The sequence below is a fragment of the Sorex fumeus genome, unplaced genomic scaffold, assembly GCF_029834395.1.
Source record: "Sorex fumeus unplaced genomic scaffold, SorFum_2.1 ptg000094l, whole genome shotgun sequence".
NCBI lineage: Eukaryota > Metazoa > Chordata > Mammalia > Eulipotyphla > Soricidae > Sorex > Sorex fumeus.
This window is the reverse complement of record NW_026606151.1, coordinates 19280174-19305743: the sequence shown is the minus strand read 5'-3', so window position 1 is coordinate 19305743 and position 25570 is coordinate 19280174. Positions and strand designations below refer to the sequence as shown.

The following is a 25570-nucleotide window of genomic DNA, read 5'->3' as shown; positions in this document are numbered from 1 at the left end:
GCGTCCCCTGGGCGACCTCCTAAGGTTATCTTCCTGCTATTTGGTCTCTCATACCTCTGGGGATATTTCTCTGCAGGTGCTATGTACCCTGTCTCTTTCTCAACCCTGTGATTTTGCATGATCTGGTGCCCTTTCACACAGCAGGAAAAAAAGAGGGTGAACAATTCTCTTGGAAGAGCTCCTGTAAGAAAGTTGCTGCATTTCTCAGTCTGCTTGCTGGGGACTGTCTTCTCCTTCTTAATATTTTACTGGTAAAAAGTGATTTTTGTTTGCTTCTATGTTTTTCTGGATCATACCTGAGGGTGCTGAGAGGCTATTTCCTGCTATGTTGGGGCCATTTGCAGTAAACCACATGGGACTGTGATTGACCCCAATGTAGCCATATTTTTTGTTCCTTATCATGGTATTAATTTGGGATGTGTCAGCCCAAATGACTCCTCTGTACAAGGAGGCATCACCTGACTGGGCAAGAAGACCTCCTCTGTGAGCTGGTTGTACGGGGGCAGGTCATGTATCCTGTATTATGTGCGTCTGCCATCCCAGGAAATGCCAGTATATGATGGTCAAACAAAGGCATAGTTGTAGGATATCTGTGTGCAGTCATGGGGATGAAGAGCTGGGGGAACTTCTCACAACAGTGGGAACAGAGCAGCTTTTTATCCCATTTTTCTTCAACCTGACCTGCAGCTGAGTGAGAATGTTGGGCTGCACTCCGAGATCCTCCTATGTGCCGTGTGTCAGTGCCCTGGACAGCCCCACACCCTCTTCTCCTGTTGGTCGATTGCAGCAGGTAGAGCTCAGACAGTGCTTAGAATGCAACCCTATTCCTCTGCCTCCTTCTCTGTACTGTTGGACAACAGTGGATTTATTTTGAAAGTGTGAACTGTATTCTCTGACATCAGAAGTCATCCATACCAAAAGATTTGCTTGTGAGGAAGTCTGAGGTTTTCTTTTTTTTTTTTCCATTAAATAGTGACTCAGTTGGGTAGATCCAGGACTTTGATCTATTTTACTATTCCTCTTCTTCTTCTTTTGGGTTACTCATGGAGATGCTCAGGACTTACTCCTGGCTCTTTACTAAGAGATGGTTGTGGCAGTGCTCGGGGACCATATGGGATACTGGGGATTGAACCCAGGTCAACTATGTGTAAGAAGGTGCCCTCCTGGCTACACAGCTGTTTTGGCTCATGTTTTGCTTCATTCAGAGGCAGCAACTGAGTCATCAAATAATGCCCCTCACCCCAAACAGAGAGCCTCCCCCCATAGCTCAGAGCAGAGGCTCCTGGTACTACAAGCTAACAATACTCCTTGCTGGTCCATTTTCAGCTCCTGGGCTGTCCAGGATGCTCTGAAGACCTGAGTTCCTGTAGAGGAATAGTGAGTAGGTAGGAGACAGAGAAGCTGACAGACACAGGCCGGTGTGAGTCTGTGTTCACAGGCCACTGTTACACACATTTCCCCACCCCTCCTACACTGTTAAAAATAATATGTGACTCAGGTGAACAAAAAAGGTTGCCAAGTCTCATGGATTATAGTGGTATTTGGCAACAAGTGCAGAAAATTGCAAGTCAGAGACTGTGAAGATCATGTGAAGGTTTCTTGATTGTAGATTCTGTTCTTGGGACCAAAAAAAAAAGTTTCTATTTTCCTTGTCCTACCTCGACACTGATAAAATAGAGAGCGATTTGTTTAGGTGTCTTTTAAAAAATTTTTTTTTTTTGTGGGTCAGATTACTTTCGTTTCTGATAATCTCAGAGCACAAACACAGGAAATTGCAAAACTCTGGTCCCACACTTAACGGTAGTTTCATTTATGAGTTGAATCCTGTGAGAGTCAAATTCCCGTTAGAGTCTGAGAAGGTGGCAACAGCAGAAGGTACTGTCAGCAAACAAGTGAGTGTTAGCTGGGTTCTCTGGAGTTCTGGGAATGTTCAAGTCAAGGTTTTCTCCATGGAGGGACGCTGAAGTGTGTGTGACAGAGAGAGGAGGAAGTGGGGGCAGGGTGCTCATGGTTGTTCTGAGGAGAATCTCCAAAATCTGAACATGATCAGAACATTGGTTTCTTGCTCTCTCTTTTGTTCACTTTCTTTTTTTTTTTCACACACTCCTTGTCATAAATTAGATAACCAGGATATGAGGCAAGTGAAACCCCAGGACAAGCACCCTGGGGACTCAGAGGAGGAGGGCTCCTTTCTAGAAACAGAAAATATTTGTCAAAGAGCCATAATGTCTCCCTTCTGAAAATAATTTAATAAGAAAGACTCAACAATAAATTCTCCAGGATTCAGTATGACTCATCATAAGAGAGAAATAGCTTTCTGTTATCCTTTGGACTCTCTTGTTTTCAATGCCACTCAATGACAGTGCAAAGGAAAATTAGTCCCTAAATTTCCACCCACCTCCACCATCTCTCCACAACACTCTTGTGAGTGAGAATGAGGAACAGAGGCAGGGTCTCTCAGCAGCTGACGGGGTGATGACTTACTCTTTTGACCCTGGACTCTCTTCCCTGTACCAGACTGTGATGTTCCTCATGAACACTAGTGGATCTAGCAACCCACAGTCCACACACCCTTAGCCTCTGCCGCTGACTCTCCGCTCTTCACATGGTGGGTTATACCAACTCTCTGAGTTTGAGTTCATTCATTTGAACTTTTGAGAGACCATTTTATTGACTTATGTGTCACTCGGTATTGATATGAAGTAATTCCTGTACTGTTAGTCTTTAAACTTTATGGAGTAAGCAGTTGCATATTTATTCACTGACTTCTCTCTCTTGCTTTATGTTTTGTGAGATAGACTGTGTTGTTTTCTTATTCACTCTCAATAATGACTATTAAGACTTCTTCAATATAGGAATTTTCTTTACTTGGGCTATTATACAGACTCAAGTACATGAAGCCATTAAACAACTGAAATTTGACTAATTGTTCTGAGCAACTGGAGTGATAGCACAGCAGTAGGGCATTTGCCTTGCACACAGCCAGCCTGCCAAGCCACGTTTGATTCCTCCACCTCTCTCAGAGAGCCCGGCAAGCTACCGAGAGTATCTTGCCCGCCTGGCAAAGCTTGGCAAGCTACCTGTAACGTATTCGATATGCCAAACACAGTAACAGAAAGTCTCAAAATGGAGACATTACTGGGCCCACTCGAGCAAAAATCGATGAACAGTGGGAGGACAGTGTTTGTTGTTTGTTTATTCCGAGCAACTAAATTTCAATTTCATTTACTACTATTTTTATATAAAATACCATGCGTGATTATGGATACCATTTTCCACACTCAGATGTTACATATCTTTTCAATTTCATTTTCTTTTTTCTTTCTCTTTCCCTTTCTCTCTGTCTCCCTTTCTCTCTCACTCTCCCTTCCTTCTTTCCTTTCTTTCTTCCTTCCTTTCTTGCTAACAGATCAAATATTGGAACATTTCAAGGAGAAATCATGGCCTCAGTTATCAAGAAACTCAGGGAGGAAGCCACCTGCTCCAACTGCCAGCAGCTGATGACTGATCCAGTGGTTCTTGACTGTGGTCACAGCTTCTGCCATGCGTGCTTAATGGGCATCAATGAGAACCAGCAAGGGGACCAACCAGCAGAGGGGATAGCATTCTGTGCTCTGTGTATGCAGACATTTCAAATAGAGAGTCTCCGACCCAACAAGAAGCTGAAAAGCATCATCGAAACTATCAAGAACGTGAACTGTGAAAAGTTGTGTGAGGAACATGGAGAGAAGCTCCATCTCTTCTGCGAAGATGATGACCAGCTCATCTGCTTGTGCTGTGAACGAAAACCGCAGCACAAAGGACATGTCTTGGTTCTTGCTGAAGACGTCTGTGAAGACTACAAGGTAAGCGTTTGTGTCAGAGGGCTTCTCAACAGTGTAAACTCAAAAAAGACAGCACTCAGGAATGCCAGAGATGTAAACACAAAAAGACTGTGGCAGCTCTTTCTCTCCGGCTTCTGCATTAGGTAGTCTCAGGCCGTTTTCCCCACTTCAGGGAGGTCAATGTCGATGGGCAGGCGAAGGAAGGACTGAGGGCCAGGCTGGTTGGTCTTAGTTGCAATTTATTCCAATCCTCTCTCCATGCACTCCTGTCTCTCTCCTCTGCCTCCCTTCTGTTTCTTTCTCCCCCATGCTACTTTATTCTCCTCCTCGATCCCCCTTCACCCTCCTTCTGACTCTGGAATCTGGATCTGGATCCCCTTTCTCCTTCTCCTTCTGGAGTCTGGATTCGGATACCTTTTTATCTTTCTCCTACTAGAGTCTGGATCCTGATCCCCTTTCCCACTCTTACAGTCTAGTTAAATCCCAAAGCATGACTGTTTGGGGTAACAATTACATATAGTTGTGGTCACAATCAATATGGGTAAAGTTCTCTCCCTCAGGAGGTAATTCTTCTAGGACAGATCTCAGCAGGACGACCCACCCAAGAACGGAATCTCATGGATGTGTTTCTCCTCTTCTTGTCCAACAAACATATAAGCATTCATGATATAAATCATTTGGTATGGATATGTTAAGAAATACCTCAAGCTTATAGAATTGCTCTCCTAGGGCCATCTCAATCTCAGACTACAGTGCTCAGGCCTGATAGTCTTTCCTATCCCTAGCAGAGTCCTGGCCTCATTTTTATTTTTGGTTCATGACAGCATTTGTCTATGATCAAGCTCTTAACTTATAGTTAAGAATCGTAGCAATTTGACCTGGCCCATTTCAATGCCAATGTAGCTCACCGCTTGCCCTGGGTCCATTCAGTCCCTCATCGGGACCCTGCTTTTGCGGTGGTAGGAACTAAGGGCAACTGAGGCTTAAGTCGAGAAAGTAGATATCTGGGAGTGAATAATCATCATGATCATCCTGTTGTTCGTCAATTGCCTTGAGCAGGCAGCAGTAACGACTATTTCACCCTAGCCCTGAGATGTTAAAAAGTGTCATATTCAAGGCTCTTTCATTTTAGGAGAATGAGATCCATCGTTGTTAGTGGTATTTGGCATATTGGGTACACCACGGGGAGTTTGCGAGATTCTACCATGTGGGCAGGTTACATTCGATAGCCTTGTCAGGTTGTCCAAAGTAAGAATGAGGTAATAAGATATCCGCTTCCAGGAGCTGGGTTTTATAGTCTCTGGGTCTTGGCCGTTGATGGGATTACATGGTGCCAGGGGGCAGTTGGTGAGTGTGACCCCTGCCTATTGGAAGATGGAGGATCTGGGTGGAGGATGCTCAGCCCCGTTCCAAGCAGGCTTGGAGATTTCAGGCCCAGGAACCGCATGCCTTTGTTCCTCTGCTGGTACCTTCTTGCGTATGGAGAGTGGTCTCAGCATTGTTGTGACTGGTTCTGGAGGCCTTTGGCTGCTGGGGCTATGCTTGGGGAGGGGAGGGAAACTCTACCCACCCCCCTCTAAGGGGCCCCTGCAAGGACAGCCAGGGGCTGGGGCAGGAGATTCTGTGCTGTTCTCTTCCGGGAGCTAGGTTTTATAGTCTCTGGGTCTTGGCCGTTAATGGGATCTCAGCCCCGGGACCCCACATGCCTATGTTCCATTGCTGATACCTTCATCGTGTGGTGAGTTGTTTCATCATGGGGGTGGCTGGTTCTGGAGGTCTTCGGCTGCCGGGGCTCTGCTTGGGGCGGGGAGGGAAACTCAACCTGCCCCCCTCCAAGGGGGCCCTGCCGAGGACAGCCAGGTGCAGGGACAGGAAACTCTGAGGGAGTGAATAATATTCAAGGTCAATTAAATCCTAAGTTACAAAAGCATAATATTATCTGTCTACCTGTATCTATACAAAAAGGGCACTGCCTTAAAGTAAACTATTCATAAGACATAGGGCTGGAGCAATAGCACAGCGGTAGGGCATTTGCCTTGCACACAGCCAATATGGCCAACCCGAGTTCGATTCTCCGCCCCTCTCGGAGAGCCCGGCAAGCTACCGAGAGTATCTCACCCGCACGGCAGAACCTAGAAAGCTACCCGTGACGTATTCAATATGCCAAACACAGTAACGACAAGTCTCACAATGGAGATGTTACTGGGCCCTCTCTAGTAAATCAATGAACAACAGGAGGACCGGACCGGACTGTGATTCATAAGACATAAGGAGAGGAGAAAGGCAAAATTTCACTCAGACATATAAAATCATAGATTTCTGAGGAATCTGATCTCACAAGTTAACATAGTCTGATTAGGGAAAAAGCTGATTTAACTGGTTGGAGAGAAGAGCATAGGGAAGAGTTTACAGATAAACACAATGGAATGGAAGTGCCTCAGGAGCACTGTAATAAACCTGAGTTTCTTGTGGCAAGGGAGGAAGGACAAAGCAATGCCATCCTACACTCAACCACCTGCTCTTGTGTGACACCCTGAAAACTGAGCTTTTCAGTTTGAGGTCCATGATTATATTTGGTAAACAGTGCTTTCAGTATGTCATTAGCTAAACATTAGTTAAGGATCCATCACTGCTGCATTAGTGCCTGATTGTTCATTCTAATTCTCATTGGGAAGTCAGACTTGTCAATGAACTTACTATGACGAAATTCTTCCCTAGAATTTAATGTGCACAGACCCACAGCTGTGTATTTATGACCTCAGACCATGGACATAAGTTGAGAAAATGAAATGTGTTAGATCATGTGACAGAATATAAAACTGGGGAGAAGAGAAACACTGATGTTTCTATCCCACAGTTTTTCTACCCTACAGGTAAATAAAAAAGCTGAAGAAAATACCTTGTGATTTTCTCAGGAGGTGATTGGGGAATTGGTGGGGGTAATATCTGAGGAAGTTTCCCGAAGTCTCTTCAAATTCTTGATGGGTTCAAAAATGTTGACTGTATGGGGTATGGTACCACTAGCAGGTTATTCTTTACCTGTGAGGCTATTGCATCAGCAGCCTGATGGCACCTTTAGACTCCCAGATACCCCAAAACTATTGCTGTACCCTTTGAGCAGACCCCAAAATCTTGAGGAAAAGCTTACCAAGAAAGTAAACAGCCAAAAGTTAGGTATGTGGGAGATACACTTACAAACAACCTCAGGCTCAGGTATAAAATTGGAGGGAAGGCCTCTCTGCTTCCTGATCCAACTGCTTAATGGCCATGATCCCAGAGACTAAGAAACTAATCTCACAACCTGGTGGCTTTTGACATAGATTCATCTGGTCACCACAATGGGTTACCATCACTGGACTAACCCAGGGGGGAAAGGGTGTTGTCCCTTCACCTGCTCCGCCTTGGCAGCTCAGAGGCCACCATCTTCCAGAGGACATTGGACAGTCAGGTTTGGGCCCTCAGTGACAAGACACGCGGGGCCTCATAAAATGGGGGTGGAGCTGGTCTCTTCCTCCCTGCCCCAATGAGACCCTGAGTCTCCACGCACAAACGGCCTTTCTGGCTCCTGATCAAGCTTCTTAATGGCCATGATCCAAGAGAATCAGGAACAAATCTCGGAACCCAGAAGGTTTTGGCAGAAATCCTTCCAGATTTAATTACTGAAATTTCGGTATTTCAAAATTGTGCGTCCACTACTGCAGCTGCACGACATCATATGTTATTCATAACCACCAATAGAAAACAAATTGTCTACTGTTGCATTTTTGGCAGATCTGAGTGTTGAGGTAAAATCCCAAATAATAAAGGTGGGTCTCAAGTTGAAATATTTAATGTAATCAAATTAGAGAGAGACTAATGTGGAAAATCATATGAACCACAGGAAGGGGCAGGGTGTGGGATGAGGGTATACTGGGGTTTTTGGTGGTGGAGAATGAGCACTGGTGACGGTACAGGTGTTTCACTGTATGACCAAGACTTAAACCTGAGAGCTTTGCAACTGCTCTCATGGTGATTCAATAAATAAAATTACAAAAATGAAAAAAAGTAAGTGGAGCTCATGCCCACTCCAATCAGCCTAATAAGTTACTGAATAAATAGCAGAATTGATACATTAAAAAAAAAGTTGACTGTATGTGCAAGCATGGGAATGGAGATGGTGTCCTGGACAGAGGAACTACATGAGCAGAAATGCATATTCAGAGAATTGCCTATGCTTAGGCTGAGGTGTGGGGAGTAAGGACAGTGATGGAGAGTAATAAAATAGGAATGGAATTTTTGCTTCCAACATCTTCAGGTCTCCCAAAGAAGAATAGAAAGAGCTATGCTTGGAATATCACGTTTCACTCAAATGAGAGAAAGAATCCAGAGTTCCGACATCCGTCGACGATCAAGAATCAGGGACACTGTCTCATTTGCCAAGGTGTCAAAAATCAGATGGGCTGGTCACGTAATGAGATTTAAAGACGACCGCTGGACTAGAGCTGTTACGGATTGGATTCCACAGGATGTCAAAAGACCGCGTGGCCGCCCACCTACCAGATGGTCAGACTTCTTCAAGATCATGAACGATTGGTTTCAGGCTCTCCATGTTCCCAGAGTGAACAGATGCCATTGGGCTACACTAGCACGCGACAGGGACAAATGGAGACGTTACTGGAGCATGCTCAAGCAAATCGACGACTAACGGGAAGTTAAGTGATTAAGTGATAAGTGAACATCTGCTGAGGTCCCAGTCAACGAACTACTAAGGGATTTTCTTTTATAATGGAAGGACTATGTTGACATGAGGAGACCATTCTGTTTCTGACAAAAATAAAAGAAACATCTATAGTAAGATTGATTTTATTCCTTTATGATGAGTGAAGTGGAAGTTTCTATCAAGATGCAAGAAGAGAAGGGACTGGATCAATAGTACAGCAGGTAGGGCATTTGCCATGCATGTGGCCAACCCAGGTTCAATTCCTAGCATCCCATATGGTTCCCCGAGCACCACCAGGACTGATTCCTGAGTGCAGAGCTAGGACTAACCTCTGAGAAACACTGGCTGTGACCCAAAAAGCAAAAAAAAAAAGATCGAAGAAGAGAAATAAAAATAATTCCAAACGATTGCTATGCAGGATGAAGTTAAGGGATGGGTTTCATCTTAAAAGTCATGAACACAACACTCAGAAGCATCTAAGGAAGGATGCACTTTTTTATGGTGAAAGAGAGAAGCAGATATGATTCTGCTGCCTCATTCCTTCTGTGCCCTTTCTACCCTTGAGGAAAAGGTCTCTGGTTCTCTCTTAAGACCTTATCATCCAAGTCCTGCCCTTTCCTCAAAATGGGACATTTGCAAATTGTATCCAAAGAGAATGGATTTTTTTGTTCTTCCTAGAGAAGCAGGTAGAAAAAAGAAGAGATTTCAGCCGTGGGACGCTGTGTTTTCATTCCCAAAAAAATAGGTGTTCTTGTGTGATGATTCTGCATCCTTTCTCAGTACATGTCCTACAGACACCCAATACGCAGAGGAGAGGCCCACCAGCAACTCTGTGGAGCAAGAACACACTTAGGAAGTGTAAATGGGCTACTCCTATTAAAGTAAATTCCACCACATACTAATAAAAAGAATGACATAGACAATGACTGGAACCCAAAGAGTCAGCCTGCATAAATCAATTAGTACTGATGCTAAATAGTTGGTAAGAAATTTCTTCACTGTCTTTATAACTTGGTTTTCCCCATCTGTTTATATTAGATATGCTATCATAAGGTGGAAGGGGCTTTAAGGTGGAATAGATAAGAGCTTCATCTCCCTGCCCAAACCTTATTCTTGAGATTCTTACCGGTTTAATGATAATGATGTAAGTGAAACATAGGATAGCATTGGGTTCATGCAAGGGCAACAATCCATTGCTGACAAGTTTCTAGGACCATTAATTCCTGCTACAGGATAATGAGAACTCAGAGGACATGGGAAATTTTTTTAAAGTATTGAATATATTACCTACTCCAAGATTACCACACCATATTTGATGGGGTTCAAACATGGCTTGAACCATAGGAACACCTGCAAGGGGGATTAGAGGCTGCACTAAAAGCCTTTATCCCTCTCGGTGAGCCTGGCAAGCTACCGAGATTATGCTGCATGCATGGCAGAATCTGCAAGCTATCTGTGGCGTATTCGATATGCCAGTAAAATACAATGGGTAAAATACAATAAAACCAGTAAATACAATGGATTTCATTCCACTGACTCTGAAAGAGCCACCAATACTGCAGCATTAAGAAGGATGAGGAAGGAGAGGCTGATAAAATCTCAAGGCCAAACTAAGCAGCCAAAATGAAGAAGAACAAAACTGATTGTCTGTACTTTCAATGCACATATGCTGGCATCAGATGCATCTATCTAGGACCTGAATGTGCAAGTGTGGAAGATCAAGTACGACATCATTGGTCTGACCAAGATGAGAAGGCATCAATCACATCATGCCATTTTCGACACTGGAAAAGAACTGTTCCACAGATCATGTGACAAAAGTGGCCTCGGAGGTGTCGGTGTCCTTGTGAACATGAACTCGGCCATGAATATTGATTCATTCAAATACCTAAAAACCAGAATTGGACAATTACACTTGAATAGATGTGGCTCACTCCCGACAGGTTCTATCTTCATTGTATACGCAGCAATATCCATTTATAATGAAGGAGAAATTGAGAAGTTCTATATGGAGCTGGAGAGGTTCTATAAAGAAGACCACACATTCTACAAGATCATTGTCAGTGATTTTAATGCCAAGATAGGACCAAATAGATCAGCCAAAGAACTCCACATTGGGACCAATGGCCTAGAATGGAACGAACAGGGTGAGAGACTATCTGAGTTCATCATGTCTACCAAAACTATCCATGGTAACTCACCGTTCTAGAAGATCGAATCTAGACATTGGACATGGGAGTCTCCTGGTGGACGATTATACAATGAATTTGGCTATATCATATTCAATTGACAGTTTTGCCTGACCGATGTCACTGTTGCCCCAAAATTCCAAATGGGATAGGAACACCCTCTCCTTTGTGAAAAATTTGATTTCGTGGAGCAGGAAGAAAAGGCTGAAAAGTTTAAGAGTACTCCCAAAATGACCACCAACTGGGAGCTCTTTGGCCCTATTGCAGCAACATGGGAAGATGCCAATATTTACACCATTGACAAAGAATACAATTGACTGGTTCGGCACCTCCATGACTGTGCGAGGAACCGTGGGAGAGAGATAGTCACATAAAGACTCCTATCTTCAAAAACTCTTGCACTCATTAATGAACAAGTCTTGGAGCATGCCTCAGGCAACTGCATGCAAACATCTGAGCTCGAAAAGCAGTGCAGAGAAGCAATGAAGAAGACTTCAAAGAGAGAAGAGCAGTGCTGGCAGATGCAGCAGGACCCAGGAAAAGCATTCACTACACCCTCCAGTCCTTCTGAACTACAAGATCAAGATGACTACCCTCCGATGTCCTGATGGGCTGGAGCGATAGCACAGCGGTAGGGCGTTCACCTTACAAGCAGCCAACATGCCCGACCCGAGTTCGATTCCTCCGCCCCTCTCGGAGAGCCCGGCAAGCTACCAAGAGTATTCGATATGCCAAACACAGTAACAACAAAGTCTCCAATGGAGATGTTACTGGGCCCGCTCGAGCAAATCCAGAAGGACACTGGAGATTATTCATGACTTCTCCTCAGATCTCTTTGATAGCCATGTCCACCTGCCCACATACCAAATTCCACAGGATGGATATGTCATTCCCACCATTCTCCCTTCTGAAATCCGACATGCCATTTCATCGGTAAAGAAGCAAACAGCACACGGCCAAGACAAAGTCAGACCCGAACACCTGAAGAATCTGCCATCAGTATTCATCAATACACTGGCTCGGCTCTTCACACACTACCTGTCTGAATGCAAGCTCCCAGTGGAAAACCAGCAGGACTGTACTACTGTACAAGAAAGGAGGCATCCACAATATTGGCAACTATCATCCAATCTGCCTGTTGTCTCTCATCTATAAGCTGTTCACTTGAGTCACCCTGAATAGGATTGGCAGACACTAGATGAAGGACAGCCATGCGAACGAGTCAGGTTCTGAAAAGGTTCAGCATGATCGACCATATCCACAGGATAACCAAGCACATTGAGGTTTCTCGGAAGTTCACAATGCCTCTCTGTCTAACCTTCATTGATTTAAAGCAGGCCTTTGATTTTGTAGAGACTGAAGTAGTCATCAAAGCCCTAGCCAAACAGGGCGTTCAAACTCAATAAATCAGGATCCTCCATGAGCTGTATTACAGATTCACTACCAGGATCTTACCATTCTACAAGGAAGTGATCATCCATGTCAAGGGAGGTGTTCGGCAAGCTGATGCCATTTCAGTGAAACTCTTCAGTACCACCCTCAAGAATTTCATGTGACAACTGGAATGGGATGGAATGGGAATGAAGTTAGAAGGTCGGCAACTATACCACCTCCTTTTCACTGATGACATCATTCGAATAGCAGCAAACACTAGCCAAGCGGCACAAATGCTGACCAACTGTGAGTGTGCAAAGCTCTGACTCTAGCTGAATTGACAAAGACAATGTTTATGAGAAATGGTCTCATTTCTGAAGTTCCATTCACTCTCAATGAAACAAACATCTCCAAATGCAAAAGTTATGTCTACCTCGGTCGGGAAGTCAACATAATGAATGACCTGGCACCTGACTTGCAGAGGAGGAAGAGAGCAGCTTGGAATGCCTTCAAAAGCATTGAATAAATAGATAAGAGGAAAAAGAACCTCCAGCTCTGGGCACATCTCTTCGATTCCACTGTTCTTTCTGCATTAACATACGCGTTAGAGTCCTGTGCCCTACGAAAACAGCTTGAGAACACTATTCGGGTCTCCCAAAGAGGAATCAAAAGAGCTATGCTTGGAGTATCACGCTTCACTCAAGTGAGAGAAAGAATCTTGAGTTCCGACCTCCGTTGGCAATCAAGAATCAGGGACACTGTCTCATTTGCCAAGGCGTCGAAAATCAGATGGGCTGGATACATAATTTGGAGATGACCGCTGGACTAGAGCCATACCAACTGGATTCCATGGGGCGTCAAAATTTGCATGGCCACCCACCTTCAAGATGGTCAGATTTCTATGTCAAGACCCTGATTGACAGGTTTGAGGCTCCTTGTGTTCCTGAAGTGAGCAGATGCCATTGGGCTACACTAGCACGCAACAGGGACGAATGGAGACGTTACTGGCACCTGCTCGAGCAACTCAATGTGTAATGGGATGTCAAGTGATCAAATGATCAAGTGAACATATTAAATCCTGTTCCCATTAAAATTGCTTTCATGAAAGCAAGAATCTCTTAAAAAGCAATTTATTGATTTTAGAATCTAAATTATTCTCCTTTGATTTCACAGTTGCATCTTCTAAAGGGTCAGCAGCCATCCTCCTGCATGGGTTGTTTCTGCTTTTGGCTTCCTGCTCTTTCCCTTTCAGCACCATCACAGAAAGTGTCATGAATTTCCAGTTATCTTCCCTTAGTTATCTGTGTGTGTCAGCGATTATTCTATAATACTTGTTATCTAGTTGTGTGGCAATATTTCTCTGGAAAGACTGCTGTGGTTCTAATCTACTGGAATTCGCAGAAGACATTCTTGTAATTACCCTACACATATCTACCTTTTAATAGTCCCTGGAATAACAACTTAATTCCTTTGCACATGTAATTCTGAAAGCAAAAACTGATATTAAATATAAATCACCTTTTCTGCGATCAAATAGCTTCCTTTATAAGTATACAGACTCAACAAGCATTCAAAGTTACTGCAACTTGAAGAGTATTGAATGTCCAATAGTACTAGAATTCACATTAAACACTTAGCAAAAAGTTGAAAAATATGTGTACTTTCTTAATATTTTTCAGGAAAAGCTACAGAAAGCAGTGACAAAATTGAGAGAAGATGAGTCCCTATGCAACAATCTGAAGTTGTTCCTAAGAAATCAGAGGACAGAATGGGAGGTAAGAAAACTAAAGTGATTGGTCAACCTTTTTTCAACTAGATAAGTTTTGGTGATGAGTGGACATAGACAGATTAATTGATTATTGTCCCTCAACCAGACCAAATTGATGAAGCCTAGAGAGAGACTAGAATTTGTTTTTTTATAACACTTATACTTCCATTTCTAGTTCTCTTGCTATACTTCACAAACATATGATAATAGGTCTAGTACCATAATCAAGTCCTTTACCTCTCCTGATCCTTCATTCTCCATCACCTTGGTTGCTCCCACATTTAAATGTCTGCCTTCTGTTCATGACTGAGGATCAGATAATATAAGACAATTTTCATTTTGAATGCTTCATGGGAATGTCATGTCACAATAGCTCAGCAAGCTTCCTTTGGTTGAATGTTGGTTCAAATAGGCATATGACAAAAGTTTTCATTTTTATCATTTTTGGTGTACAGTTTATTGGCACTAAGTATTTCTATGGCTCAGAAACCATAGAAATACTTCCCACTATCCGAGTGCTGAAATTCTTTAATACTTCAAACTGGAGGTCTGTAAGCATGCACTAAGGCCTCACTGATCCTTTCTCCTACTTCTTGGCAACAATACTATCTATTCTGCATCTACGAATTTTACTTGGGTCCTCTATAGAGGATTTATATTAATTGTTTTTCCTGCTTTTGGGGGCCACAACTGTAGGTGCTCAGGACACACTCAGGGTCCTCTGCTGAGAGATCATTCTTTGAGCAGCTTAGGGAATTGTACTGGCTTCTGGGGTTGAATCCAGGTGGCTGCATGAAAGACAAGCACCCTGCCTGCTGTATTGTCTATCTGCCCAGATACCAGTTTTGTCAGTTTCCTCTCTATTTGCTTCACTGAACTTAGTATACTCCTTTTCTTCCATGTAGTCAGCGTTTCCTTTCTCATTGAGTGTGACAGTAATCAGTTGAGTTTACAGATCTTATTTTGCTCATTTATTCACTTAAAAATCAACACTTGGTTTGCATTTTTAAACTTTTTGTGTTTAGGAGAAGGTCAAGCTTCAGAGACAAAAAATCCAGTCTGAATTTGAGAATCTCCGTAGATTTCTGCGCAAGGAAGAGACATATTTTCTAAGGAGGCTTAAGCAAGAAGAGCAGCAGACTGTGAGGAAATTGCAGGAAGGTGAAGACAAGGTGGAAAAACAAAGCCAGGAACTTAAAAACCAAATCCTGGAACTTGAGAGGAAATGTCAGGACACAGTCCAGAATTTGATGGAGGTAATAATTATTATTAAGGAACTGTGATTTGCAATGTTGTTCATAATTGAGTTTCAGGAATACAATGTTCCATCACCAATCCACCACCATTGTTCACTTCTCTTCATCGGTGTCCCCAGGTTCCCTCCAAGTCCCTGCTTGCCTCCTTGACAAGCACATTTTGGAAGTTCAATCATTGAATTTATATTTTATACTACAGTGTTATTAGCTTTGGGGGTTTAGATATATCCATATATCTCACCTCTACCTTTCCTACATGCCTGATACATCTGTCTCTTGCCCATTTACCACCCATCTGCCATTTCTTACATCTGCCTTCATTCTTTCCTTCCCTGTTCTTCCCATTCTATGATATCATGTTAAGTATAGTCTAGGTATTTCCTCCCCTCCTTTATCTTTCACTCCTGTGTCCTTCTAGTCTACATACCACAGATAAGTGAGACCATCCTGTATTTGTCCTTCTTCTGACTTACTTTATGTGACATGATATCCTTCAGTTTGATCCAAATTGCAGCAAAATGCTTTCAATATTCCTTGCAGCTACATAGCATTACATTATTTAATAAGTCATACCCTCATTATCCTTTCCTCTCTCATTGGGCACCTGGGTTGATTCCATCCTGGGTCTTGCTAAATGATGCAAAATAATTCTGTTCATATGTCCTTTGGAATAAATGTTTTAGTGTCTAAAAGGTACATATCAAGAAATGGAATTGTTTCTTCAAATGGAAGCTCTATTCTTACTTTTCTGAGAAATCTCTTTACCGTTTAGCCTAAGGTGAAAGCATTCCTACCAGAAGTGGATGAGAATTCCTTGTTCACTTTATTTCCTCCAACATAGTGTTTTCCGTTTTTTTTTTTGATATATGCCATTCTCACTGCTGTGAGATAATATCTCATTCAAATCATTGTCATGATTTCAATTTCCCAGATAAGGAAAAGGGAGTTTTTCATGTGCCTCTTGGCCTTTTATCTGTTTTCTTCAGAGATGTGTCTGTAATTCCCTCTCTACACATATATATTTTTTCCTCTCTCCAAATTTTGATAGGCTTTTTGGATATTTTGTTGTTGCTCCTGGTGAGTGATATGTATATCTCGGATATTAATCCTTAATCCGCTGTGTTGATTTGAATGTTTTCTCGCATTCAGATGGGTTTCTTTCAGTGTTAGCCTATTTTTCTTTTGCAAGGTAGAATTTTTTAACTTGATGCAGTTATGTTTGTATATATTTGTTGCCTTTGCCCCAGGAATTGTATCATTGGAGACACTTTGAGTTTCAAATCTTGAAGTGTCTGCTCATATTTTCCTCAGTATAATTTATGGTTCCTAGTCTTATCTCAAGGGCTTTGATCCACATTGAATTGACTTTTGTGTAATGTTTGAAATATGGATCCAGCTTTATTTTTTTCACTCTTGATTATGTAATTTTTTCCCAACACGATTTTTTTCCTTTTGGCTCACACTTGACGATGCACTGGTTTTACTCCTGGCTCTGCACTCAGGAATTACCCCTAGTGGTGCTCGGGCGACGATATGGGTTGCTGTGAATCAAACGCAGGTCAGCTTCATGCAAGACAAATGCCTCACATGCTTGCTGTTGCTCCAACCCCCAACACCATTTCTAAAGGGCCTTTTCATATTCCATATCATGTACCCAGCTTCTTGGTCAAAATTTTATTGAGTGTAGAAGTAGGGATTTGTCTTTGTGTACTTGATTCTAATACATTAGTCCGAGTCTATCCTAAGTTTGTGAGAGAAGACTAAGTTTGTTAGAAAGTTTGTAAAGACTGACAAAAATACTGTCAGCTTACTTAGAATTGTACATTAGGGCCATAAGATTGCATAGCAGGTAGTCTGTTTACCTTGCAGGTAATGTAACTGGGTTAGATCCTAGAATCATGTATGGTTTCAGAGCTCCACTGGGAGTAACTCTGAAATACAGTCCAGGAGTATTTGTGAACATTGCTAAATATGGCCACCAAACAACAACAATAACAAAATTTCCATTAGTGATGATATTAAAATATTGTATTTCTCCTAAGAACTCCACAAGTCTGTAGCATGTGCTCATGGAGTTGAATAAATGTGTTCCCTTGATGTGAACAGTGCTTTTTTTTTGAGAACTATGGTATAAATGTTGTTGCCATTTATTTGTGTCTATTTCATGTTCATGCTTCAAAAACACCGTCAAATTGTCTCTTCAAAGTTTCATGTGGGTGGCAGTTGATAAAGTGAGACAGCCAAAACCAGTGATAATCTTGTCCTGAATATGGCTGAAAAAATCCTTTTACCATGAGTTCTAATGGGGCTTCACCTGCATCAAAGATTCAGGCAGGAAGATAAACGCCTGCAATTGTTTATCCTAGTTCACCCAATAAAAGAGGTAGTTAGCTTCTTGACTGAGATTCCAGCATCAATTGCCCGTAAGATACCTGCTACAACCATATACTGAAACAGTTGCATGGGGTTACTGTGGATTCCGCATTGAGGAATTTTACAATACATAACTCTAATATAAAAGTCTCTTGGTGGAAATCATGTTCATGAAAGCAAGAGATGACCTGGGGACATTTCTGCCCCTCTTCTCCAAGCAGTACTCACTTGTAATTGCACACACTAAGATCTTCAGAATTTTCTACAAGCGAAATAAAGACTCAGGTATCCTAGACATGGTACCATGCAAATATGCTTTGGAGACTGGGATGTAATTGCAGTGTTAGGAATACATTCCTATCTAAACCTGTGTTCACTTTCCTTGTGCTTGAAGAGTGTTTATAGAGAGCATCCCCATGTGACAAGCTCCAGGAAATATTGGTGTTTCTACAGTTTAATCTGGTCTTTGTTTCTCTACAGGGTGTGAAACTCACCTTGAGCAGGTGAGTGGGGTGTGAATGCAGGAGGGCAGGGGTGTGGGTCTATGAAGACTAACAGCAAGTCCTTCTGATGGCATCTCCGGTCCTGCTTATTCAGGAGTTTTGATGTGAAGCTGGAGTTGCCAGAGGCCATCTCTTTGGATCTTCATACTGAGTGTAATGTTTCTGAACTTTACTTCGATGTGAGGAAAGTATTAAAGAGATATCAAGGTAAGTCAAGTAGTGTATGTCCTAAAAGGCCCTAAAAGGGTGGAAGGAACTTTACAGGGAAACGAAGTCCCTTAACAGGCTCACATACACAAAGTGTGTTTAATTATTTTCAGTGAAATAGCACACTCTTCCTTGTCTAACCCGATGCTTGGGCAGGAACCTAGCACTCTGTTCAGTTGAAGACCCTTCAGAATATTTTTATTTATTTATTATTGTTTAAATGAATCACTGTGAGGTACAGCTACAGACTTACAAACTTTCATGTTTACGTTTCAGTCATACAATAATCAAGTACCCATCCCTCCACCAGTGCCCATTCTCCACCACCGATGTTTCCAATATCCCTCCCACCACCACCACCCCATCCCCGCCCCCACCTCTGTGGCAGGCACATTCCCTTTTACGCTCTCTCTACTTTAGTGTGTTTTGGTCTGCAATGCAAGTATTAAGTGGTCCTCATGTTCAGTCTATAGTCTACTGTCAGCACGTATCTCCCATCCCGAGTGAAGCCCCTTCAGATTTCTGAAATTTTATATTTTACTGTTCTAGTTCAGAATAATCACCTCCTACCCCATTTGTCTATTTAGAAAAGTAAATAATTAGCAGTTCCCTCTTAAGTGTATAGTCACAAAAGTTAAAGGTGTGAAGCTGCAAGATGTGTTTAGAACATTGTCTGGGGTTGTTGCATAACATTGGTTTGTCCTTGTTCCTCCGACAGGGAGCTTAGATTTACTGTGTTATACTGAATTATTCCCATCATAGTGCTCCCAATGCACACTCAATTCCATCTGGCACTTCTTATACTATATTGATTTTCTCTTTATTTTATGTCCTTTACATGGTTTAGCAATATCATGGGAGTTAATTGACTCCAAGTAATATTTACTCCTGGGTATCCATTATATTTACTTGACTTAAGCCTCAGTTGACCTTACTTCCTTACACTCCCAAAGGAAGTTTCCAGTGAGGGACTTGGATGGACCCAGGTCAAGCTGTAAGCCACCATGGCATCAAAAGGACAGGCTAAGCACCACAAGAAGTATAATAAGTTAAGAGCACAGTCATGGTACAAACTCTGACATGACCCTAAAAGAAATAACTGGATAAAGACCCTGCAGGAGTTAGGATTAGGGAAGACTTACTTGGCCTGAGGAATGTAGTCTGGTGTGTGTGTGTGTGTGTGTATGTGTGTGTGTGTGTGTGTGTGTTTGTGTATTTCCATATATTCACCTACCCAAGAATAGTAGGTAAGGATTATCCATTACAACAAAAATATTTTAGGTGCCATTCTCTGGGGTGGAGTGATAGCACAGTGGGTAGGGCATTTGTCTTGCACGTGCCAACCTGGGACAATCGAGATTCGATTCTTCTGCCCCTCTCGGAGAGCCAGGCAAGCTACCGAGAGTATCACACCTGCACAGCAAAGCTTGGCAAGCTGCCCTTAACATATTTGATATGCCAAAAACAGTAATAACAAGTCTCACAATGGAGATGTTACTGATGCCCGCTTGAGCAAATCAATGAACAATGGAAGGAAAATGCTACTCTACAGTGCCATTCTTTGTAAATTTCAGTACGGTAATGAAACCCAAGTTTTACCAAACCCAGAGATCAAGCTTCCTCCATCTATATTTCCTTTTATATATTCAAAATCGTTTATCCATAATTACAAACATCAGAGAGTTCTGAGTCCTGAGAGCTTTTCATTTTTCATTTTACAATAAAATCAAACTGAATCAGAGGGAATTTATTAACTATATTAATAATCTATTGCTACAAAAATATTTTAGTCACTTAAAAATAATTCACAATTGGGGCTGGAGCGATAGCACAGCGGATAGGGCGTTTGGCTTGCATGCAGCCAACATGACCGACCCAGGTTCGATTCCCAGCATCACATATGGCTCCCCTGAGCACCTCCAGGAGCAATTCCTGAGTGCATGAGCCAGGAGTAACTCCTGAACATTGCCGGGTGTGACCCAAAAAGCAAAAAAAAAAAAAAATTCACAATTATAATTTTATGTATCTGTAATCTAGGTGCAACTATAGGTCTTTTGTTCTTGGTGTCACAAAACTGCAGTATGAGCGTTAACTGGGCTACAATCTCATCTGGAATTTAGATCATGGAAGGATCTTTCAAGTTAATTGTAATTGATTGTCTATAACCATAGAGAATTCATTTCTCTTTAGTTTAGGATGAGAGGCCTGGGGTTTTGCTGACTCTTCCTTAGAAGCTCATTTCACAAGTTTCCCAGTCATTATCTTATCATCCTGAAACTCTCAATATTGCTAATTATTTATTATTATTATTTTTAAAAATATCTACAATTTAATTTTCAGTATGTTTAAATCCTTGAAAGATACAACAGCACACAGAGTCAGAGTCCAAATGCCTTAGCAGTTTGACTGCTTTGGAATTTGGCTGGAGCCATGCCGCTATTTCCATGGGTATGAGTCACCTTTTTCTAGATCACTCTGGTTGTTAGGTTTGCCCCTTGGAGGCGCTGTGTTCTACTTTGCTTTGTAAAGGTAAACAATATTTCAACCTGACAAAAACGCCTTCAATTTTAAAGGGAGCTGTGCATTCTCTTGGTTTTGGAGATCCTGCTCATAGTCAGCATAAATGACTTTGAACCCCAGCCTTCCAGGTGCTTCTGTCATTTAATAGATCTAACCTTAGTTATTTTGCTCCCAAAGTTTGGCACAGAAGCTTCATCCTCTTCCCATGGACTCTTACCTGGCAGAAGGACTAATTATTTATTCAGTGTGAGCTTGTCTAGAAGATGCTCTTAGAAGGATTTTAACATGAGAGCAATTGAGGTAGCAGAATGTGGTCTTCCATAGTGAAATAGAAGCATTCCATCCCACTGATGCAGCCAAATGCATTCTTAGGTCTTCCTCATTCACAAGAGGTAGGAATGTTACAGGAAAGTAGAGATGACAGAGACTATCTTATGTCTGGTTTGCTACGTGGCCAAATGCCCCAATATGTGATTACTTATGATATTATTGAATGTAGTTTGACTCTATGGTTTATTACAAAAATGTTAATGAATTTGATTACAGTCACTGCCTTATACTGTTCAAGATGTGACCATGTGCAAATGTGTTGATTTGGTGCAGTGATTTTCAGTTCATTTTATTCATGAGAACTATCAATATCCAGAACTGATTGTGGAAAATGACTTAGAATGCATGTATTTATTAATCTTTAGAACTAGAAAAATACTCTGAATTTTAAAACTTTTGACCTTAGTAGTTTCAAAGAAAGAGTTATCAAGCTGTATTTATAATGAGCTATATAATAGTAACAGTAAAAACTTCCCCCAAATCATCTCTGTATTTAAAAAAAATTCACTGAATTTCTGTGAGACCATTACAAAGTTGTTTATGATTGGTTATTGGTCACACAATAATCCAATACCCATCCCGCCACCAGTGTATATTTTGCACTACCAGCGTCCTCTGTTTCCCTCCCACCATTCCCAAAATGCCTTACTCCCCCCACAGCCTGCCTCTATGGCAGGCACCAGTCTTCTTTTTCTCTCTCTACTTTTGTGCACTGTGGTCTGCAATACAGGCACTAAGAGGTCATCATGTTTTTCAGGATGTTCAGTATTTTTATCAGAAAGGTAAGGCTGGAGAAACTTTTTTAACTGGGTGACAGCTGAGTCTTCTGGAAGTTAAGGGAGGAAAGGGAAGGTAGCCCATCCTGACGCTGAGAAGCCTGGAGATTTCAGTCACAAACCCGCATACCCAAATTTTTAGCAGATTATATCTCAGTGGGGTCAATCCTGAGATAGTGGAGTCCAGCCGGAAGCATGGTGGCGATTTTGGATTGTGGGAGCAAGCAGCTGCCAGGGCCTTGGTTCAGGTGGGCACCAGGCAGCCCTCTGATTTACCTTGCTCTGTTCAGCTTGTGCAGGTGTAAGATTAACCATGACTTTTGATGTCTTTTGAGATTTGTTTATGGGTCTCTGAAGCAAGGCTGATAAATGAGCTTGAATAGCTGATCCAGAGGTGGTTTGTGGACATGGCTCCATCATACCGAATTTTTTTTTTTTATTAGTGAAACACCATGAGGTACAGTTGTAGACTTACAAACTTTCAAACTTTTATGTAGGAGTGTTGCTATTTATTCATCCATTGATTAGACTGATTGAATTGGGCATAAACTCTACTTTACTTTTTTTTCACCTTTTTATAATATTATTTATTGAATCATCATGAAAGCAGTTACAAAGATTTTGGGTTTAAGTCTCGGTCATACAATGAAACACCTGTCCCTTCACCAGTGCCCATTTTCCACTACCAAACTCCCCAGTATACACTCCATCCCACACCTGCTCCCTACTTGTGGGGCAGATGATTTCCATGTTACTCTATCTCTCTACTTCGATTACATCCAATATTTCGACACCAGACCCACCATTATTATTGGGATTTTACCCCAACGCTCAGATCTGCCAAAAAAGCAACAGTACACAATTTGTTTTCTATTGCTGGTTATGAATAATAACATATGATGCCGTGCGGCCACAGTAGTGGCCGTGCAATTTTGCAATTTCAAAATTTTAACAATTAAATCTGGAGGGATTTCTGTGAAAACCTGCTGGGTTCTGAGATTTGTTCCTGAGTCTCTTGTTTCATGGCTGTTAAGCAGCTTTATCCGGAGCCAGGAAGGCCATTCGTGGGCGGCAGCTTGGGGTCTTGTTGGGGCGGGGAGGAAAGGGATGGCTCCACCCTCATCCTGGTGGCCACATGTCTCATCACTGCTGGCCCAAACCTGACTATCCAGTGACCTCTGGAGGATGGCAGCCACTTAGCTGCCAAGGGGGAGCAGGCGGAGGGACAACACCCTATCCCCTCAGGGTGGCCCGGTGACAGTAACATACTGCGGGGTCTAGACGCATTTCTGTCAAAAGTCGCTGGGTTTCAAGATTTGTTTCTGAGTCTCTGGGATCATGACCATTAAGCAGTTCAATCAGGAACTAGAGAGGCCTTGCCTTCAATTATATAGCTGAGCTGGAGGTGGTTTGTGGGGGTGTCTCCCACATACCTAACTTTTGGCCGTTTACTTTCTTGGTAAACTTTTCCCCAAGTTTTTGGGGTTTGGCCAAAGGCACAGCAGCAATTTGGGGGTATCTGGAAGTCTGAAGGCGCCATCAGGTTGCTGATGCACTCACCTCACAGGTACAGACTGACCTGCTGGCGGCACCATACCCCCCACATACCTAATTTTTGGTCCTATAATTTATTGGGAAACTATTTAGAAAAATGAACAGGTATTATATCATGTACATGCATCTTTAGTATATAGAAGTACTTTTGTAATATGTTATTACTTGTCCTTTTAAACACTGTCATCATTGACATTTTTCTAAATAATATAATTTATATAAGTTGATTAAAATTAAAGAGTATAAATAGGAAAACATTAATAAACTTTTATTTCTTTTTCCAGTGCTCTATAGGCATGCATCTGGATCTGTACAAATTCAATTCTATTTTTTTATTCTTTGGGATTTTGGGTCCCACATGGCAGTAGTCAAGCCTATTTCTGTGCTCAACAGTGACCCATAGTAGTACTTGGAAGAACAATGTGGTATCAAGAATTGAATTGGGGTATGCTGCATCCAAGGCCAGTTCCTTTATCTGCTCTACTACCTCTCTGGTTCCTTACAAAATTTCATTTGTAGACTGTATCTTCCTATAATACCATTACCTTTCACTAATCTCATATCGCAATAGGTGTATTATGATTATCCCTGTGATGGCACAGCAGGCTCTTGGGTACTACAACAATGCTGATGAACTTTCGAATTCTGTAAGCTCCCTGTACTCCAGGCTACCAATTTGAAAATAGCAACATGCATTCTCACCAGCTATGGAAAAGAATCAATTTACCTGTGCTTGGGACTTTATAATATTAACACAACATCATGTGTTACTCCATTTTCTATTAGTCTTCCCATAAGAATCACTTTTACTATAGAGGTGAGGAAATTAAGGTAGTGTATTGCACAACCAGGGATGGGAGCATTTGAACATAGATTGGTTTCACATCATGTAAGTCATATTCTGAGCACAGAAGGTAGCATGTAATTTTGCCCTCTTGTTAATTTGTTTTGTCGCCTTTTTTTCAGTCAGCGTGACTCTGGATCCAGAAACAGCTCATAGTGATCTACTTCTGTCTGAGGATGGGACAAAGGTGACTGGTGGCTATCCTCAGCAGAAGCCACACTCTGCCAGCAGATTTACTGCCTTAACTGCTGTCCTGGGTCGTGAAGGCTTCACCTCAGGAAGACATTACTTTGAAGTAGATGTGGGAGAAGAAAGTAAATTGTGTGCGTTTGGAGTTTGTCTGGCCGATGTGCCGAGAGACTTCCCTGTGAAGCTACACCCTGAGTGTGGATTTTGGGCCATCAGACAATGCACTGACAGAGGCTTACAAGCTCTTACCTGGCCAAGAACCTCCCTTCATCAGGAGTATCTCTCAGTTGTGGGGGTTTTTGTGGACTATGAGGCCGGACTTGTCTCCTTTTACAACGTGGAAACTGGCTCCCACATCTTCACCTTCCCCAAAGCTTCCTTCTTTCACACTCTCCTGCCCCTTTTCCTGGTCTCCCCATCTTCTTCTCTGACCATGTTTGGAAACAAGCAAAACCCTCTGTACCAACTATCCAGGGTAGAGGATTTATGATGTAAATCTTTGGGGATCCAAATTGCTTTTTCCCTCACTGCCTTTTCCATGAGCTTCTGGGTACTTCATAATTCTGCATTAAATAAATTTATCTGAAGACTCTGAAAATATGAACGTTAATAAGCCTGAGCCGAGTAAAAGCCACATAAAGCAGTGTCCTTGGACTGTCCTGTGTAACTTGCTTTAATGGGTTTAGAACTTTAATTCCTGATCCTTTAGTGACTTCAGGGAGAGTGACCCAGCAATGAGAAAGTTTGTGTTATATTTTGCTCAGACCATTTGAACTCTTCGGAGGTAAGAGAGAAAGCAGAGGGCAGTAGAGACAGCGCAGTTGGTAGGGCACTTGCCTTACACTCTACCTACCCCTCTCCACATGTTTCTCAGGATACCACGTGGTCCTGGGAAAAATCTGGAGTGTGTGGAGCAGAGATTGGAATGACAGTTGAAATAGGTAACAAGACCAGGGGCATGAATCTGAGTGCTCATTGGGTTTGACTTACTTGTATCCTTGGCATATTGCAGGCCAATAGCATGAAGGATGCTCTCACTGTGATGTGCATCCAACACTAGCAGAGCCCTAGAACTCACACTCCTCTGTTTAGCAGAGAGGCGCCCCACCTAGCAGGCCCATCTCGGGAGTATCTCACGGATGTTCCTGCTTCACCAAGAAAGAT

At 42.2% G+C, this 25570-nt stretch overlaps 1 protein-coding gene across 2 annotated transcripts; it reads left to right on the top strand.

Moving 5' to 3' along the window:
- Positions 1–1788: 1788 nt before the first annotated feature.
- On the top strand, positions 1789–25061 carry LOC130040398 (E3 ubiquitin-protein ligase TRIM38-like). Of its 2 annotated transcripts, none has more exons than XM_056132470.1 (7): positions 1789–1892; positions 3410–3845; positions 13766–13861; positions 14880–15110; positions 17964–17986; positions 18081–18193; positions 24340–25061. In XM_056132470.1, exons 2-7 carry the CDS (start codon positions 3441–3443, stop codon positions 24894–24896), a joined length of 1425 nt encoding a protein of 474 aa, XP_055988445.1. In that variant the 5' UTR covers positions 1789–1892; positions 3410–3440; the 3' UTR covers positions 24897–25061. The 2 variants fall into 2 exon arrangements, with proteins under 2 accessions (XP_055988445.1, XP_055988447.1); XM_056132472.1 differs by having other exon boundaries at positions 1828–1875.
- Positions 25062–25570: the final 509 nt, after the last annotated feature.

Excerpts from the sequence above, each read along its gene's own strand:
- LOC130040398 (XM_056132470.1), top strand. The coding sequence starts at position 3,441 with ATGGCCTCAGTTATCAAGAAACTCAGGGAGGAAGCCACCTGCTCCAAC. Across the intron at positions 3,846-13,765 it reads ACGTCTGTGAAGACTACAAG|GAAAAGCTACAGAAAGCAGT; the intron begins GTAAGCGTTTGT and ends AATATTTTTCAG. Across the intron at positions 13,862-14,879 it reads ATCAGAGGACAGAATGGGAG|GAGAAGGTCAAGCTTCAGAG; the intron begins GTAAGAAAACTA and ends TTTTGTGTTTAG.